At 39.0% G+C, this 19,631-nt stretch overlaps 1 protein-coding gene across 5 annotated transcripts in view; it reads right to left on the reverse strand.

The window, feature by feature from the left end:
* Positions 1-19,631, reverse strand: part of fgf13a (fibroblast growth factor 13a) — a 134,174-nt gene that overhangs the window by 2,701 nt on the left and 111,842 nt on the right. For all 5 annotated transcript variants that reach the window (XM_084718900.1, XM_084718902.1, XM_084718899.1 and 2 more), the window contains one exon: positions 6,328-6,526. In XM_084718900.1, coding sequence (XP_084575026.1) covers positions 6,328-6,526 — 199 coding nt within the window. The remainder of the gene's footprint in view (positions 1-6,327; positions 6,527-19,631) is intronic.

Consider the following 19,631-nt stretch of genomic DNA (forward strand, 5'->3'; position numbering starts at 1 on the left):
ACTTAACATATTATTTTCTCCTCTACCAGTCTCCATAGTTTATACTACCTTTTAAATAATGTTGAGCAGCGCATACTTTCCTGGTCATTTCTGTATTGGGTGTTGTATTTATGCAGTCCTTTCTTTAACAATTGACTTGAAGGATTACGGAGGCTGCTGTCAGTTTTCTTTCTATGCACGCAGTAATGTGACTGTACCAAATGTCATGGGGCATTTAAGCAGCAAAATTAAAAACAATAGTCATAAGCCTGACAGGACAGAGGACTCTCCAGAGGAAACACGATTAAATAACCAAGTAAGTTGCACTGCTGTGCCTTGTGTGTAAATAAGCACACAGCATCACTCTTACTGCGGAGATGCATCTTATTTCCCACCTGCATCCCATCTGCTACTAATCGTAATGTCAATTTTTATGACCTGGCCACCAGATCCGTGGATTATCCTTGGGGCCCCCAGTTGTAACTGTGGTCTGCCCATCACTGTGCTGGTGACACAGCTTCAAGGATCATTACATTACTATTAAACATTTTCTGTTTTGCTTGGTGCCAAACTTTGGTGCCATTTCTACTGAAGCTTATGGGAGATGCATGGAGAACCACACGCAAACCCAGCATATTTATGTTATATGACCTTTGAAGAAGTGACACTAAAACACTAAAAACACACTTCAGAAAATACTGACTGTTTTTTCCAAATGTGCACATTCACTTATTTGCAGTTGGTCTCCAAACAACATGATTGACATTGAAACCCCCCTAAACTTCAAAAGAACTGGCACCAAAGCCTGGAGCATAGAATTTTCTATAGTGATGAAATGACTTTTTTCTTTTTTAGTTTCCTTGCAGTGCTTTCTAATGGCAAAGCAGGTTCCGGTACATTTTTTCTAACTTATCCTGTGCAGAAATACAGAAGTACAGTACTCTACTCTGTTTTGGTTATTAGAAGCGGTCCTGTGATGGTATGACATAAAATCTTACTTATAGTTCCCTGAAAACTGCTGAATCCAGCGATCACAGCAGACCAGGTTGATGCTGAAGTAAAGAAGAAAATCCTATATTCACAGCATGGCATTATAAATTCAGGAGTTGCTAGTGCTTTAGCTTTGCTGTGTATGCACCATCGGCCCAATCTGCATCTCAGCAGTCGCTTTTCAGAAGAAATATCAGTAATCTGAGGTTCACAGTCTTTGGTTTCAGGATGTTGTCGACATTCTTCTGCCTAGGATGCTGTTTGATGCTCATTCCTCTGGGAGGCTGTGGCTGAAACAGCAAACCCAGTCCTTCAGACACTTCACTTAGCCCAGCATTTTTTGTTAGAGCAGCAATCCAGAGACCACCCTTATACACATCAATCAATGGCAAGGTTTCACAGGGAAACTGCTGATGATTGGTTCCAGGCTTGTTAGTGACAGTATTGTATGATTATAAGTGTGGGCAACTGACCTCGGGATTACAGTATCACCTCAACACTACTGCTGCTATTCAGTTTCGAGCATTAATCCCAAATAACACCCATCCATCTTGTAATTTTTTCATATTTCTTCATACAAACCTCCCCATGTTCCTGTGATGGACACCACTTGACAGACTACACACTTTCTTGATATAGGCAGCTCTTTTGTGTCTTGCATCGAGACTTTCAGGAAGAATTGTAAGAGGATTTTCCTGTTTGGGTTTGAATGACGTGAGCTGAACTTGCTTCATCCAGTGGAAGACAGAATGAGAGGCTGTGGGCTGAGAATCGCAGACTGGAACCACAAGAGTAGTGAGTAATGGCTGGAAGAGATGCCATTGCCAATGCAGAGACAGCTTCTTAATTGGTGCCCTGTAACACCACAGCCTCTGAATCTTTATGAGCTGCTGGAACAAATTCTCCTTTATTTCGCTTTCTCTGCCTCTCTTTCCTTTGCAAAATTCTTTCCAAACCACTTACTTGCATCTGGAATTTAAATTACGTAAAGGATTTAGTAAATATTTAGCATTACTGGATAATTGACATCTTTGGGTATTACAACAAATGTATTTATTCTATTTATTTTTTTCATTTTTGAAATGCTGTCAGACCTTAAAAATACTATATTTCTACTTGTAGATAAAATGCACAAAAGGCAGCTGAGAGCAATGGTTTTTGGAATCCGCTGGAATTACTGTCTAAGCCAGCCTGTATCTATCCTTGTTATATTCTCTTTTTCTATTTCTCAGTATTTTTCTCTCAGCATAAAGCAAGGCAATCACTCTCTGGCTATTGCTCTTAGGCCTAAGTGTGTTTGAGACCCCCTGGATGGCCCATTAAATGAAAGTGAAAAGCTATTATACTGATCTCAGAGGGCAGACATAGATTCTTAATAAGATCCTAGCTCGAGGAGCTTCACCAAAGATGCATCACATTGGGAAACAGAAAAAAAAAATGAAGACTTTAACTCCGGGAATATACAGCACTCCAACCACTGCTGGATATCTGAATAAAACCTTGTATTACTAAAATAGTTTACACACAGATGTATGACATCTAAAACAGTCTTTGGTGTGAAGATGATGTACAATACTGTTCAAATGTTTGGAATTATGTTTGACAAAAGCGGAATTGAGTACAGTCAGATGGCTGAGAGGACTGCTCGATATTTGAAAGGTCTCTTGTGCTTTTATGATCGCAGAAAGTCCTCTTTACAAATAGATGTTATATTGTATGAAAGGTTTGCAAAAAACGTTATATTATGTACATAAATAACAAAATACTGTTCAGACTGATAATTGAAAGGACAGGAAAGAGACAAAGATGCCTCTGAGCAACAGTTAATAAGAATGTAAGAAATCACCAGCCATCAGAAATGTGAAGTTTAGCATCAAAATCACTGCAGATTTAAAAAGGAACACATTATTGTTTCAGTGTCAAGTGCACAGCATTGGGATTGTGGGCATTGGACAGAATATCAGCTGATCTATGGACTGACAGCTCACAGTTAAAAACATATTTAATCTAACCACTGAATAGACTGCAGAGGGCCCAAAGAAAAACAGGTTCCCAAAATATTTAGAGCCCAGTTGCACAGTTGACTGGTCATTTATGCTGAATAAATGAATAATAAACTCATATTTGAAGGATATTTTAGGGAAAAAAAATAACAAAAATGGTAACAATTATGTTCTCCCTTTTCATGCAATACTGTGGGGAAACTGACTGAATGGAAGTTTCAATCATTCAAAGGGGAAAAATTGTCACTTTTCATGTAGCTGTCCAGTGGGAGTTGATTGTGGTCACTTAAAGGACTGCATGCTGTATGGACCAAAAAAATCTGAGTTCTTCTTCAAAGTTTGTTCTTTGTGGATGCACAGAAGAACTACTGGCTATTTCAGCTTGGATTTTTAGTCTCCACCTCTGGGAAGCCGGGAGGCGTGCAAGATGAGTAATTTTGTAACACGCAACGTGGGCATGGGCGTCAGAAGCTTGCACGCAATGCATCCTGCTACATGTAGGCACTGCTGCACTTTCCTGCTCCGTTTTCTTGGTCAATATAACACACACAGAGAAACGTATTGCTAGAATTGACCACATTTACCATCAATAATAACCAGACACCCACATGCAGCGATTTCAAATGTAAAATAATACATTGTTCATACATTTATTCTTGTTAAAATAGCCTTTATTGAAGGAAAGATGAAAAACATCAATATAAGTGATTCCAAACATGTGAACGGTTGTGTATCTGGCCTGGAGTATTCTTTTAATGGCAGCTTGATGGCTTGATTTCGATTTGAAATGAGGAAGAAGACTCTAATGTTCTATATTGACTCTCTCTGTGAAGGAGTATGTATGTCTGAAATCAAGCTTAACACAAGATTATGTGATACTGTATTGTACTGATGATTATCGGTATTCTCAAGTAGAAGAGTCATATACTGTAATTTGAAATAAGAATATCAAGTCATAATTGAGTGTTAATTCTGTGGGGCTTTTTGGATAGGAAACTGTAAGAAGTAAACACTCACTCAGTGTTTTCCAATATTATTTCCAGCCCATTACTTACATTTGTGGGGCAAAATATTGATGGTAGTAAAATAACATTATCACTTTTCTGATTGTGTCAACAAAAACTAAACATTTAAAAGCTTTGTAGAAGTATAATCCATAGCAGAGCTGTTCTATTGGATTGCTTTAGGTTGTAAAGAAAATGGTCTGTGATGTCAGTATATGAATTAAAATCCTACTCCAACCCTACTACTGCATAATCCACAATAAATTACAGTAACAGAGCAGCAACTCACCTGACGTACATAAAATATATAGAGATATCTGTAAACATGATCATTTAAATTTTGCCAAAATGACCTTATAATTTTATGATGAAGGACTCTATCTGGTTCCTTATGACAGTCCAGTAATAACTTGACAATTCTAATGACATGTTACTGTGCGCACACACAAAAGCATTAAGTGAAACTATAAAAAGATCCACATGTGACAGATGCAAACCGTGAAAGTACTCCACAATCAACAATCTAAAGAAACTGCCCTCTTTTCATCATTGGTTGAGTTTTTTGCGCTGCGAGCCTTTTATTTCTTACTGAGAGGGAAAAAAGTGCACCTCTTTTATCCCACTGAAGTGAAAGCAGAGTCTCTCTGTTGACAGGTAAATCTGTGTCTTGTTGAAGATGAAAGGACTGTGGCCTTTTCAACAGAGAGAACACACCATTTTCTCCCTCTCTCCTACCTATTTCCTCTGCTCTGCACAGCCACACTACCACACACAGCCTGCATGGGTGGGGTTCTCTGTGACGTTATTGTAGTAAAAAATAAAGTGCTACTATTCAAAACATTTAAACATATTGTTCCTGCTGCTTCTGGTCGCAAACAATAGCTCAGCCTCCTTCTGCACTGCGTCTGCAGCAGAGTGCGACCAGCCAGAGGAAGCTGCTGAATAGGTCCATGCCAGCATCTCTAAGGAGATATGCTAAATGGCAGAGGGTCGTGTAGAAAGCAGCTCATTTAGTCTCTAGTAAACAAATATCCATGTGGACTGAAAGTATAAAGAAAATGGGGACATTTAATCAGAGAAAAGATGGTTCTTGGGTAAGGTCTTTTTAATTGTGAAAAATAAATCCTCTGCCAAAAGTGCCATTTCTGAATAACCAAGAAGCTTTCTCTGTAGATTATATAGTTCTGTAGTTCTCCTCCACATAAAATAGTTTTTTTTATACAATATATATTATATCTTCCACCAATCTACTGTATATAATTATATTTTTTTTCTGTGTAGCAAAAAGGGAATCATTTAAATCTCACAATACAACCCTGTTGTACAATGATAAATAAATCAATCTTGTATCTAGTTACAGAAACATTATCTCTGATGCCACACATTGCACTCAAGCTGCCACTATACTTTGGAACCCCTGACCCTCCCACCCCCTTTGATGTCGGATTGGACGATTGAAATGGAAACCATTTGAGTAAATTTTCAAAACCAGTGATATGACATTAACACAAACTTCACTCCCTGCAGGCCAGCTGTGTGGAGGTGCCAGATTTTGAACTAGTTTATTTTATTCCAGGAAACACTGTCTGAAAATGTGCGCCATTATTCCAATCGTTAAACAATATCATGTATCCCATGTAGACACAGAAACATAGATACAGTGTTGACAATTTGACATGCGTCTGCCCGTCAGCCATATTTGATGGCTCAAGATCTGCTAGTAAACAATATGCATTGAGATGCAGGTGCAAAATCCACTGGAACTTGCTTAATTCTGAACTGATTTTCATGAATTATCAATCTGAGACATGGAATATGACACATGGTTACATGTTGGAATTAAATTTTGTTACTGGGAGGGATCTGATTGTCTCTATGCCATAACATTAACCTTCTGAATAGCCACAATTTCCACTGGGACACGCAGGTTCTCTCGCCTTTGTTTTCTTCAAAAATTCCCAAAATTGTATTGTATGTGTCAGTGTCTAAATTGAATGAATGAAGATGAAAATAACATATTTGAGATTTGCAATATTTTTGACATCGTTTATGTAACACCTACTACCCAGCCTGCAGAAGTGGCGTGTGTGTGTCGGGGTGTATGGATGAACTTTATAGATGTTCTTCTCTTAACTAGAAACTAGTCTTATTTTATAATTCACTGATTTAATTATTGATACAATAACAAGTAACCAGGCAGGCACTTTTCTATATCTATGGTGTCCCTCATTTCAAAGACAGCCAGCTTTTCACCCTGAAAATCAATAATATTTTTGATTTCCAGCAAGGAGTTTGAGTATAACTCTGAGTGCTGAATAATAAAACGTGAAAGAGGATCTTGGGAGGCTTACCTTTTAGAGGTTTGGGAAGGAAGTGGGCTGCTGGCTTGTTCTTCTTGACATGGTTCCCCTTCATGATTTCTCCTTCCTTGTTCAGACCGAGGTACCAGCCCCTGCCCGACTGTTGCTGCCGGTATATCATGGAGGAGTATGTCACATAATAGTTCTCGAACACCGACTCCTTGAATTTGCACTCTGGTGTAAAGTGTTCCTGTGGGGGGAAGAAGAGAATCAGATACAGTGTATATTAGATGTTAGACACTAATTCACAAGGTCTCAAGGGTCTTCGACATCTTGGTATGAACCAAAGCAGCTGAATGCTATAGTTCATTACTTAAGAGTGCAACTTAATAACGGTACATTGCGCTGCACGTCCAACACAGTCGGGCACGAAGAGAGGGAAGAAGCTATCTCAAGGCTAAAGCCCCTGCTTTAAAATTTTTGCCTCTTGAGAATCTTCGAAATCTATTCATTCCATTTAGTGTGTAGTGAATAATGTAGTACTTTATATCATAGATAACAGCGATATGACAGACACAGAGGAGCATTAATAAAACATACAGGCAGGCAAGATGAAGAGTATATTCTCAATTTGCTCCTAGCTGTTAATTATGTATGGGCAGTTCATTATCTTTCAGTATTGTCTGCTGTATTTAAGATTTTGTTGGACATGATAATTTATTACTGCCATTTGACTTACTATACTACATATTAAAGTACTGACCTTTTAAAACTACTGAAAATTATTGACATGCTTTCCTTTTAAGAGGTGTACATACAATCTCTGTGCTCTTTGGTAACTGTGAATGCAAGGTGTGTGTGTTCTCCACCTATTGTTTTATGCTTTTCAAGTCCTTCCTTATCTCTTTCACTAATGAACTGACAGTGGGGAAACTCCTTGGAGACAAGTGATTTTCTTGTTCATCTTCTGGACTCCATACTGTGCAAGACTTCACTCCCTCTTCTGTTCCACTGCCTGTATAGGATTTTGCAATTAATGCTACAACAGTGTGGCAGGGGTTTATGTTCTCTGAGGCAAGATTTTGTGTGCGCAGGCACAAGTGTATATGTGTGTGTGCTGAGGTGTACGAGTGTGTGTGTGTCTGTCCAATTTGTAGAGCTGCCTGAGCAGTGAGTCTACAAAACAGAGTCTAATCAGTTAGAAGACAATTTCCCCTGAGAGAGATCGAGGGACAGTGCGTGAGGGAAAGGCAACTAAAGACAAGTGAAGCTAGTCAGCAGTGGATTGTTCTCGCCATGCTTTTAAATTTTCTTCGTAGGGTGCATTGTCTGCAAAGGAAAGTGCATGCAGTGTTATACAAACACCACCATAACACAGTTGAATAGCCAGCGGGTCAGACTCTCAAAGTGCTACAAGTGAGTTTTCTTGGACAGAGAGGGATTGATGACTCTTTTATACTGAAGCAGGTCCACCCAGGATCAGACCTGTTAAAGACACATCACTTTGGTGGGTGTCAGTGGCGAGAGCAATGACGTGTCCCTGGGGCCAAAGACCCATGGTGAGATCATGACAAACAACATGTCACTACCAGACAGCAAGTCATCTATAACAGCCTCTCTGTTTTTTTAATAGCTCAACAGCGTCACTCTTCATGTGCAGCGCTAACAGGACTTCAAAAGACTGAATGAGGTTCATGTCTGGTGAGGTGCTTTGCTCTGCTATTGAAGCTTTTGTAGATGACGCTGCCAAAACACACAAAAAAGCTGTGTAACGTAAAAGCAGTGAACTTTAATGGGTTGTAAAATGTTCACTTGTTGAACTTTTTAAAAGAGCAACCTATTATATTGCTATATTGTACTGTGCTTTTCGTCAAACCCAACCACAGAGCCCATTTGCGATACAAAACCCAGATCCACCTACACTAACTGACAGTCACATACTTAGCCATCATCCAGTTTCACTGATCTGGCCGTCACAGACCACACTAGACAAAAATCTCTGACAGAAACAAAGCTGAAGTCACAGGAAGCTTATGACGCGTCACCACAATGGGATACATCCTGTTGGCTCAGCACTGGTTCTCAGCTAAGCTGCAACATCACAGGGGTACCAAACACCCCATTTGAATAAATGCTAAGCCCACCAGGAGGGCTGCAGGACCAGCTGGGAGCTGACAGTGTCACAGATCAGTAAGAAGTTGCTCTTTGACTCTCAATACGGATAAGAGTGTTTAAACCATAAAGACAAATGGGATCTAGTCAAGTTAATAATTTGGCAAAATGCACTCTTCACCTCTATTTATACAGACAGACAGATATCCCACGGGTGCCCCTGTGAAATAGCAGTAATAGCTAGAGGAGTGACAATAACATGGTCCCTAAATGGCTTCCCACTTGGAAACTGGGAGTAGTGGGGATGTTTTTTTTCCTTTTTTGCCTGTAAAGATGCAGAACAAAACTAAAAAGATGTTCTGTTGCATCAGGATGCGTGTGGCATGAACAACCATGATTAGAGCCCATTTACTGGGCTGTCCACCAGCAGATTAGCAGATACTGAGCCTGCTATCTGTTAGATGAAAGTCAAAACAGGAATTTAAGAAAGAAACAAAACTCCAACCAATGCAGCTTCAAAGTTACAAATATGCTGAAAATTGAACATAGTGTCCATTTCTAATCGTGTTCATGATTAGGTGTTAACCCATCATCAGTCACGTACAGCTCGGTCGAGGTTGGCTGGCCGTCTGTCAGCTGACACTGTGACGATGCAGTGTACGAGAAATGTGCTTTGAACGACATTTCATTCATGGTTCATGATTCACCCACAGATTATTAAGTGAAAGCTTACAATAAGCAGTGAACCATATTTTGTTTTTTAAAAAGCTAAAATTATTTAAATGTAAAGAAATAAAAGAATAACATCAGCTCCAGATTGACTCAGACTGCACATCTGCAGTCACTCACAGTTTACTTGGTTTTCAGTAGTTGAGGTTCTGAGCTAATGCCATACAAATCAATATCTGTTAGAGGCCATGTCTGCACGAAGGTTTTCCTTTGATCTCAGCCTTAGTCCTCAACAGGATGGGGATCTCCAGCCGATTGCTTGTGTGTCTTGTCTGTGTCTTTCATTTGCTGCTTGATGCCTAAAAGGACAGGTTCACCTGTCTGTCTGTATAAAACCAAAGCTCGCATGTGCAGGTGTCTTCTTTGAACAAGTTAATATATTGGTTGCGGCAGTTGTCCCTCCTGTCCATACAGGCAGCAAAGAAATCCCTTCCTCAAGCATTTCCAGAGTAAGTGAAGGACAAAATCCACCATCATTATTTGGTACAAAATTCATTCTTAAGTTCAACTAATGCTAATATGAGGTGGCAACTGAGTAAGCTAAATCAAGTGTTTATCGTTCACAGTTACCACGTTTCAGTACAAAATTCATATTACATTTACACTAGATTGCTTAACAATTCCCAAATGAAACTGCTCACAACAAGGTCTGTGGATTATTTTGAGCATTTTGGATCATGATTGCAGAAAAGAAGCACTGTTGGTGAGTTTTTTTGGCTACTGTCAGCACCACGGGACTAGTGCCATCTAGTTTCATTATACTGAAAAGAAGGCAGACATCCCTACAGACGATATCTCCAAATCTCGGCAACTCATACCAAAACAGCAAAGATACACAGTATAGATGGATAAACTACACTACAGGCCAGTGGACATATGTATTTTAGTTTTTGAGGTGAACTGTTCTTTTATTACATTGTTTATTCTGTATAACACTTGTTTACTGTGATATAATTAACATTCCAGTCTCTAAGGGCTCAAATTAGAGCTTAAGAGCTGGAGTATTGTTTATGAAGGTATAGGTGTATGACCTATTTAATGGTTTATGCAAATCCTTAAGCCAAAAATAGTGGCTGAAAGTCAATTACGGGAAGATTTCTGCTGTTTAATTACTAGGCTTGATGTTGGAGAGGATGCAAGTCATTTTCTATGACAGACAGCAGTTTGCGCAGCTTTCTCCTCTCCAAGCTGTTAACAGCTCCAGAGTAGTTTGAGCAACGACCCAGTGTTTTCGTTCAGTGTATTCAGTTTGTTTGCATCACCAGCTCTGTTGCTTCTGCCCCAGCAGATTGTAGCAATATTGCACTCATAACAACAGAGTGAAAAAAGCTTTTGCAGCGTCTTGCTGCACATATTAAAGGTTGAAAAATAAAGATGGCCTTGACCATTACTATAGACAACTTGGCATTGTCCCTCCAGTCCAGTATGTCGTCAGAGTTTAATTCTCAGATATCTGTTCCCCTCAAATAGCTGCATTATTGAAAGAAAGTCAGCTTAGCCTCAGAGATGAAGCGTTTTCTGTGAGGTCTTCTGGTAAGCCACTGTATAACACTATTGTTAAAGAATTAGACTGCTAATCTTGTCTTTATTAAGTATGTATCCTACAATTTATTTGTATTAATATAATGAACACAAATAATATAAAATGTATGCCAGAACAAGGAGTGGAAATTTCATGTTGCCAATCTACAGTGATTTTTTTTTTTGGCGACACAATGAAATTGGCGTTACGTTGAGGGGCTTTTGTCTAGACTGTTAATTGCATCTTAGATTTTCTCCCTCCTGTCCTCTGTATTTAATTACATAAGTCAAATATTTTGTCTTCCATTGCTTTCTTAATCCTTCTTAATTTTTTGACTGTTCACCAACCCCAGTACCTCAGTCGTGTTCTGTATTTCTTGCTTTATGACTCTGATTAGCAGCAGCAGTCTTCGAAAGGCTTGGCAGCGTCCATCTCAGTTATGCACGAGCAGCAATTGAAAGCTAAACAACGGGCTGCTCAGCTCTCGAGCCAGGAGTTCTGTTCTACCTCTAATAATGAGCTTATGTGGATTTGGCTGGTTACACTCACCCTGGAGAAGAATAAGAGTCTATTGATAAACAGACACATGCAGATAGATACAGGCACATTTAGAGCCAAGATAGAGGAGAGGCTGCTGGCTGGTGCTGCTGTGTTGGAGTGGGTCTTTGGACAACAGGCTTGCCCAGACTGACACAAGGAGGGGCCAAAATGGCAGGGGATCCCCACTTCTATTCTAACAGGACTGTGATAGACAGAAACATTCAGATTCTTTTGAATGGGCTCCAGTCGCGTCTCCTTCAGTCAATAGCATATCTATTATCTACTGAAACCAATCTCTCAGTAAAAAAAAAAATCTCACATCACTTTAATCATGACTTCAGTGCCAGATGGAGCGAAGGGAAATCACTTTAGAAATAAAAAGCAGGACAGTATCTGCATAGAAATAATATCAGTCGTGTCATCTCCCTCCCCCCATCTCTGTACACTGGTTCGGCTAAATGGACTTTTAATGATCCCATTACACTACATGCAACTATGACGAGTCCTTGTCCAAATGATGCACAGCTGGCAACCTCACTTACACAATGTCCAGGCAAGTGTTTCTGTTAAAATTACAGCATAGTCTTAGTGTACACAATGCTGTTAGGAGCTTTGGATGAGCTGCGTTTGTATCCCTGGTGTATCAGTCTGTCAGCTGTTCCTTTCCTTCTCGCTGGCAATAGGCAAAATTCACAGTCCATCTATATTAATTCATGCTTTCTAAAGCATCTGTGTAGGGGGTGAGCCACATTTTCATTTAACTTTATAGTCCTCTCAGTCTTAAACCCGTGCTGTTAGACCTGCCTGGTAGACTGGAGAGCGAGCATACAGAGGAGTCAAGGCTAGGGTCTTCTGTTCATGTCCTATACCAACTTGTTTTTTTTAACCTATTACAGTGCAAACTGTGACATCTGGTTGCACCTCTGCCTAACTATTATTTGCATATCACTGTTAGACTTTGTTGTTAGTGTAGATAGAATAAACGTGCACTGGTATGAATTTGCCCTATGTTATGATTTTTTTGACAATACTGTTGTGACCGATAGAGCTGTCATTTCTCTTGACTGAAAAGAAAATTGCCCCACGAGCCCTCATCATTTTCAGCCTGTCCCAGTGAATTGTCGGAGAGCCCATGCCGCTTTGTTTTGAAACAAAGCAATGACTGAAAGCGCTGTGTAGGTAAGCTAGCATGTTATGCTTATGTAAAACTGTGGACAGAGCAGATTAAATTAGCGCTTTCTTTCCTCTTCAAATTGTCTTTACTTGGTTCACTCTACCATGTCCACCCTGTGGACAGTGAGGTATTTGTGTTTGTGGAAGAGCTCAGCCCAGAGGGAAGAGGCTGCAGCCTGATAATAAATTTTACCAAAGTGTTAAATGTACTGATGAAAGAAGCAGTAATGTTGAAGCTTTGCCAAATTTTAAGATGTGTGGCAAACTAGGCTAAACAGACAACATAGTTAGACAAATAAATCACCTATTGATGTTGCTCTGAATCTATCGCTGGTTGTTTTTTTTGTTTTTTTTGGTCAATTTTTGCAGCAATATTTGCCATTTTATTTTGTTATTGTAATGATCTGCAGAGTGACAGCCACTTCTCTGTGCCGTGCTCTCATCCAGCGGCACAGGACACTCAGCCGGATGAGTGCGCTGAGCTGGGTGAGGAGTGAGAGGTAAACAGCCTGCAGAGTTAGACTCTTTGCACTCTTTTTAGGTGGTGAAGTAAGGATTTAATTTGACCAAAAAAGAGTTTGTGCACATGAAGAGGAGGAAGAGGAAAAGTTAAAGACCAGTGCAACTTCCCATGTGTCTAATCATGTGTCTAATCACTGTGATATAAATTGTACGCCATATTGCCCAGCCCTAGAGTGTTGGTATTTGTGTGTAGGGTGCCCTCCGGACATGTCTGTGAGAGGAGGATTTTTTTCACTCTGATGCTGGGCCAGTAATGCTAGAACTTTGTTAGATTCCATGGTATGGTTGTTTTTTAATCAAGATCACAGCATCAGTACTTTATTTTATTAGTTATCGCCTTGAAAATGTTTAGAAAACTCCATAATATAACAATTAATAGACATCCTTGCATCCTTTGTTCTCATGATCCCCTCCCTCTTTTGAAAATTTCTATAGTTAGGTCCATGTTAATCTAATTTCACTGTAGTTTATTTTAAACCTTAACATACAACTGCACATGCCTGTACATTTGCATGAAAAGCATCTTCACTGCTAGTGGCTCACTTTCCAGTAATATACATTCTTGCATACAGAAATGTCTTCAACCCAAAATTATTTGCACTAGTCTTTCTAGATGAAGTAAATGAGTTTATCTCATGGGAAAAGGGCAGTGAGAGGCAGAGAACTGCCTTATTTTTTACAGTGAGGGGAAATCACAGCTTCAGTTATGGCAGTATTGCCTGCGTTCTTTATGATCCAGTAACTGCCTATACGAAGAAGACATTTAAAGGCTGATGCAAGTGTTGAGCGTAATATAATGTCGAATGTTTCCCTGCCAGTTTTTAATCTCCATGAATGTAAAACACATGGACACGTATGCACAGGCACACACTGACCCATCTGGGAAACCTCTTGTACTCAATCATACAATTACACATTTCAGCCGTGGTAAGGATAACTGTGAAATGAATATTCCATTAGCGAGGCGGTCATGTCAAGAAAACACGATCAATTATGATGCACCCTCAAACAGCGTTCCATTGGCTTAGGGGGAGTAATTACAGCTGAATGGTGTTTTCCCGATCCAGTCAGCAGGAGGAGAAATACTGGTATAATGGATCTGATCTCCTCTGTAAATATATTGGCTGGATTTTTCACAAGACAAGCCAAATCAATGCTGTGCACTGCCCTGTGTGTATTCAGCTGCCATATCCAAACTAAGATGACACCAATTATGCCAATGAAATCAGGGCTGAGTGCTGTTCTAGTTTCTTTGCAGCCACATCAATGCTTGTGAGGCTCACAAAAGCTAATGCTATGGCCGAGCCAGTGAAGACAAATCTTCCTAAATCCGGCTTTTCAATGTCCCAGTGTTTTCAGGAGAGTGGAAGTGGATTATAAAGCACCTTTTCCTTTAGCTGAAGATAAAGTACACTCATCTTGTTCATTTGTTTGAGAATAAATTGGAGAGCTTTAAGCTAGTGGAAAAGACCCTCGCAAATACGAAACACAAATAGTCACACCCACATAGGGTACACACTCAAGCCAGGAGCACATACACAGACACACAAACAACACAAACTAGTTAATGACACAGCTCAGTGGAGTGAAACCTTATAGCAGTGGTTATTTACCAAAGGCATTGTGCTTGCTAAATGGTTGAAAAGGCATGGGTGTGAGCCAACTACATATCTAACCGGGGTGTACTAAAAGAAATACATAATGTATAAACACAGCGATATACAAACCTCTTTTCTGTCTCTGTTTTCATTTATGTTTATCCTACATACGTATGAATATGATTTTAGTGTTGTATTGTGAGGAATACACAACCTCTACATCCCTCATACAAGGCTCATACTTAAATGACTTGAGACAGGATGAAGATATAGCGCTGGTGTTACATTCATCTAGTGGCCTTGCTTTCTTTTTACCTCATCATCAGCATCATTCTTTTATCTTCTCCTGTGCATTTTTCAGACAGACATTTAGCTGACACTTAAAGGGAAACTTGGACACTTTTCATGTGGATGTCCAATGGCTGGACAGTATATCGATATTATATCGTATTGTGATATGCAACTGAATATTGTGATAGATTTTGAATATTGTTTAATATCATATTGCCATCATATGGAATAAGTGTTGTCTTTTCCTGTTATTTTCAAGGCTGTATTACACTGAAGTGATGCCATTTTTCTGAACTTAACAGACAGTTGTAGCTGTTCTGTTATTTGTCTTTAACTACTTTGTAATTATATCCACATTACTGATGATTATCAAAAATGTCATTGTGTTTATTAGAGATGTTAATGATGTAATCATTAATCATTAATCACTGTTAAGAATTTAACCAATTAAAAATGTATTAATTGATAATTAATTGATATTCTAGAAATGGCAGAAACTGCACCTAGTTTGATATAGTTTTGTCTGGCCAAGGCATTTTTGTATAAGGAAACTTATACTTAAAATGAGGGGGAGAAGAAAATAATGAAAATGAGAAAAAAAAAAATAATTATTATTAGGATTAATTGTTAGCATTTTCAACCTTCTGTTAAGGAAAATGCACAGAACTTGCAACCCTAATGTAAATATTTTATGAAAGCACCAATAGTCATGCCTACAGCATTGTTACAATGTCTTTATCATTATATTATTGTCCAGGGATGTCGTTAGTATTGAGGAAGAACTACAGACTACTTCAACTTGAATTTCTAGTCTCTTGCCTCTGGGTGTCTAGGAGGCTGTGTATTGGCAAGGACCTGGCAATATGAAATGTATTGCAATAGAGCAGTTATGATTTAGTATACTGTAAACAAGCTGATATACTGCTTTTTTTGTTTTATTTAATTTTAGGGAAGCTGTCAAAGTATAAAGAACATACTACCTTACGCATAAAATCTGAATTAGAAAAGTACTTTTTTATGCAGTCAGAACAGTGAAGATAGATAAAAGCAGTGCTATCTAGAGCTTGGGGGTTTAATTATGACACTAAATGAACCACTGTCACCAAATGAACACTATCATGTATCAATATATCATGATAGTGTTTTTGAAAATCAATACAGTATCACAAAACATAATATCACAACACTTGTAGTGTATCGATACTTTCATACAGCTGTATGCTGCATGAGTATTTTTTTCACCTAATGCTATGTTTTGGCCAACAAAGCAATAGATATTGACTAGGGCTGTGATAACACGGCAAAAATGTGTGTGGGCATCAGAAGCTCGCAAGCAATGCATCCTGTTATCAACCAAAATAACCCAATGCCAGGTAGTTTTGAAAGTTCCTGAGACTTTTTTTTGCCCACATCTAGAAATGGTTTTGACGGCAGCCAATCATCACAAGCATTTTTTTTTATATCAATGCAATCTGTGATTAGCCCACTACTGCAGCAGCTACAACCCATACAATCTGTGCTGTGGCAGTTCAGAGTGCCGAGTTGCTACTAAAATATTTGAAAGTGTGGCTGTACTGTGTGAAGGCATTATCTCAGGAATGCTTCCACTCTCCATTCATATTATGGGTATCAAGTGAAGTAGGAAAAAAGGTAACAAATCCTCTCTTGGTATCAGTAATTACTTTAATGACACTGGAATTGGTACTGGTATTTAAAGTTTTTAAACAATACCCAGCCCAAGTAAAGCTGCAAGCAGGAGAACTCTGCTTTCTTGGCCACTGTGGCACAAACCATTTATTGCTTGAATTGACTACATTTACCATTAACACAGACTCACTGACTGGACATCCACGGTGACAAATGCACCCTGTAATGCATATCCAGAGTGTCTTTACAAATGAATGAGAATGTGATGGGTTTCATGTCTTATGCAGGACCTCTTTCACAAGAATCATGACCATCGCAGGGATTTAACTGGCCCAGTGATTTAGGTAAAAAAAAAAAGAGCCTGTAAACCTTAATACTAACCTGATAAATATCTCCACCCCAGGAGCCCTGAACTCTCTATTTTTCACACACGCACACAGAGCAGTCTAGACGAGACTCAACTGGAGCCTCAGTGACTCACACTAATTCAAATATGACCCACCAGGAAATTAATAACACCACTTCAAAGGCACCTCGCGAGATATGCGGACACCACTTAGCCCAAGATCTAAAAATATACCCACACATCTGTAAACATATCAAAAAAGTTTAAATGTGTGTTTTCTCAGATTTAGTGGAAATATTCACTGCATTGCCACAGATAGATAACAGAGTATTGCATTGGTAACTGTATGTTTTTGCACGTTATTTTAGATTATGTTTCAACACTTTCTCTAACAGAATAAACAACACTGGAGTCCAGATGCGAACTTGCACCACTACTTCTGCAAAAGTCGAGGGGCAAACAGGAAAAGACAGGATAGTAAAGTAAAATACATATTAATTGGTTCTTCCTCTCCCACACATTGACGCTGATAGATGAATATATTTTCACTGGTGCATTCTGCCTCACCCACACATGTGCACTCTTTTTCTCACTCCTCATTTCTCTCACTCTCTCTTTCTTTTTCTTGGTGTATCTTCTTAAACATACAGAAGAACACAGTGTTATGTCTTAACAGATGCAGCAGATGCGTATGTGAGGCAGCTCTGTATACACTCTAAAAGCCACTCAAATGAACAGTATCAAAGGAAATGCATAACATCAGATTCAATCTAAACATACATATGAATTTATAATTTAGTTTGCATTAGACTCTGTGTCAAAATCTGAATTCACAATACGTGTAAATCCTAGGAATCCTATTTATTATATCACAAACATCCACTCACGTTTCCATTCATGCATGCTCTTATGCACACACACATGTAGAATAGTGGGAGACATGAGATCCCAGCAGCAGGACTACATCCCCCCACCCAGAATTAGGTCTACGTCATCTGTTGTCTCTCCACTGTTGATTGGGAATCTCCCTCTAACACTGACCTGCTATTGGCTGGTTTAATGTGTGGCTTCAAGGCAGCGCTTTTCCATAGCAGCAATCCCAGCAAGACAGGGACTATTAGGCAGCCAGCTACACATTCAATTCAATTCCCCCTCTGCTTTAGCTGCAACAGAGAGCTCCACAACCCTTCCCCCAGCTGCATTCTTCCAATTTAACACACCTACAGGATGTAGGCTACTGTATTTCACATGAGGGCTTGTGTTGAAACAGTATATACTGATTGCAGCCAGCAGTATTCTTTTTAGACTGCAGCTTATATGCTCTGCAGCATTTGACTTACATCGAACATATTACACGTGACAAAAACACTAAAATAGAATAAAAGGGAAATTCACTGCTAGGAAGATGAATTTAGTATTGTTTAGACTTGACTAATTAATTCTGCTTTCTGATTCTTTTTGAATCTTAAACCAAAATGTTTCATAAGTAAAATCAACCTTTTTTTCTGCAGATCTGTCTGATATGAGCAAGTAACAAAGTTTACCTACACTGTACTAGATATAAGATCTTTCTGGAACAGATGTTAAAAAGTGCTTCCAAATCAAAGATCAGTGCAAAAACATGAAATAAGAGTGACTCAAAATAAGAATGTAAAAGTAAACAAAGGCAATCTAAACTGGTGTGCAGTTTTTCCATCTCCATCTCATCTTGAGATACAGTAGGCCAAGAGGGATGTATATAATTGGATATAATCTGCATGCCAGTGAAAAGATAACTTTAAACTAGATATTATCTGTTAAAGCAGAAGCATAAGCAACCAAAATAGGATCCAGGACAGAGCCTTGAGGCACACCACAAGACAGAGTTGCACATGAGACTGCATCAACAACAACAACTGGGAAAACTGTCAAAGTGTTAGGGAGAGAAGCACTTAGTTTGCCCCGAGATACCCAAACACTCTCTAACACAGCTTCCTAACTGGAAGTGATTGAGTGCACGAGTGAGCGAACATCAGATTGTTTGCATCAGCAAACAGGCTGAGCGATGTGTTGCTTGTTTGAATAACTGCTCACCCTGGTACCTGCTTCACCTTCAAGCTATTTGTGAAGAAACTAAAACTGAAACTAATCATGAATATTATGCTAATCTAAAGTAATTTTCTCAGTTTGAGATCAATAAAGTACATCTGTCTATTTACCTTGTTCTAAGCTGCTTAGCATTGACTTTTTTTCATAAAACTTTAAAAACAAAAGGCATTTTAGCAGTAAGCCAATACTTATAGAGATTCTTCTCTCTGCTTGTAGAGCCTTTGCCAGCAGGATCCATCTTTATTAAATTAATCCTACAGCTTGCTGCATATGCTTAATTACTGACAGCCAAGCTCATATCATTAAAATCACTCACTGGGAGCAGTGCACTGCTGGGGAGCCATGTTAAATACAGTGCACGAGTGCGTGTGCTGTGGGAAGGGGTTGAAGGACTATGTTTTATTTCAATTATTCCTGTATATTCCCCTCAGGCATGCTTAGCTGGGGCAACTCCCATGGATATGTTGTCAAACAAATGCTAGCGCTCATTAAAATGTAATTATAGGCAGGCCACACAATCACTCGCCACACTCGCTACAGTGATTATGTTGTCAATCTTTTGGTCTTACAAACACTAGACTGAATGAGATCTTTGTTTCTAAATATAACTGTTAAAAAGAAATTTAAATAGATTTGCTAAAAAAACAAACAAAAACATTGCATTTCCATGGATAACAGCTTCGTTTATGCTTCACTGTCAGTGGCACATACCACAGATATTTGGATGCCAGCTTTCTGATATGATCCATTCATATTCAAGTGGAGCTGTTGGGTATAGTTGTATTTG

This window comes from Lutjanus erythropterus, chromosome 5 (assembly GCF_056507025.1).
Source record: "Lutjanus erythropterus isolate fLutEry1 chromosome 5, fLutEry1.hap2, whole genome shotgun sequence".
NCBI classification, from domain to species: Eukaryota; Metazoa; Chordata; class Actinopteri; order Lutjaniformes; family Lutjanidae; genus Lutjanus; species Lutjanus erythropterus.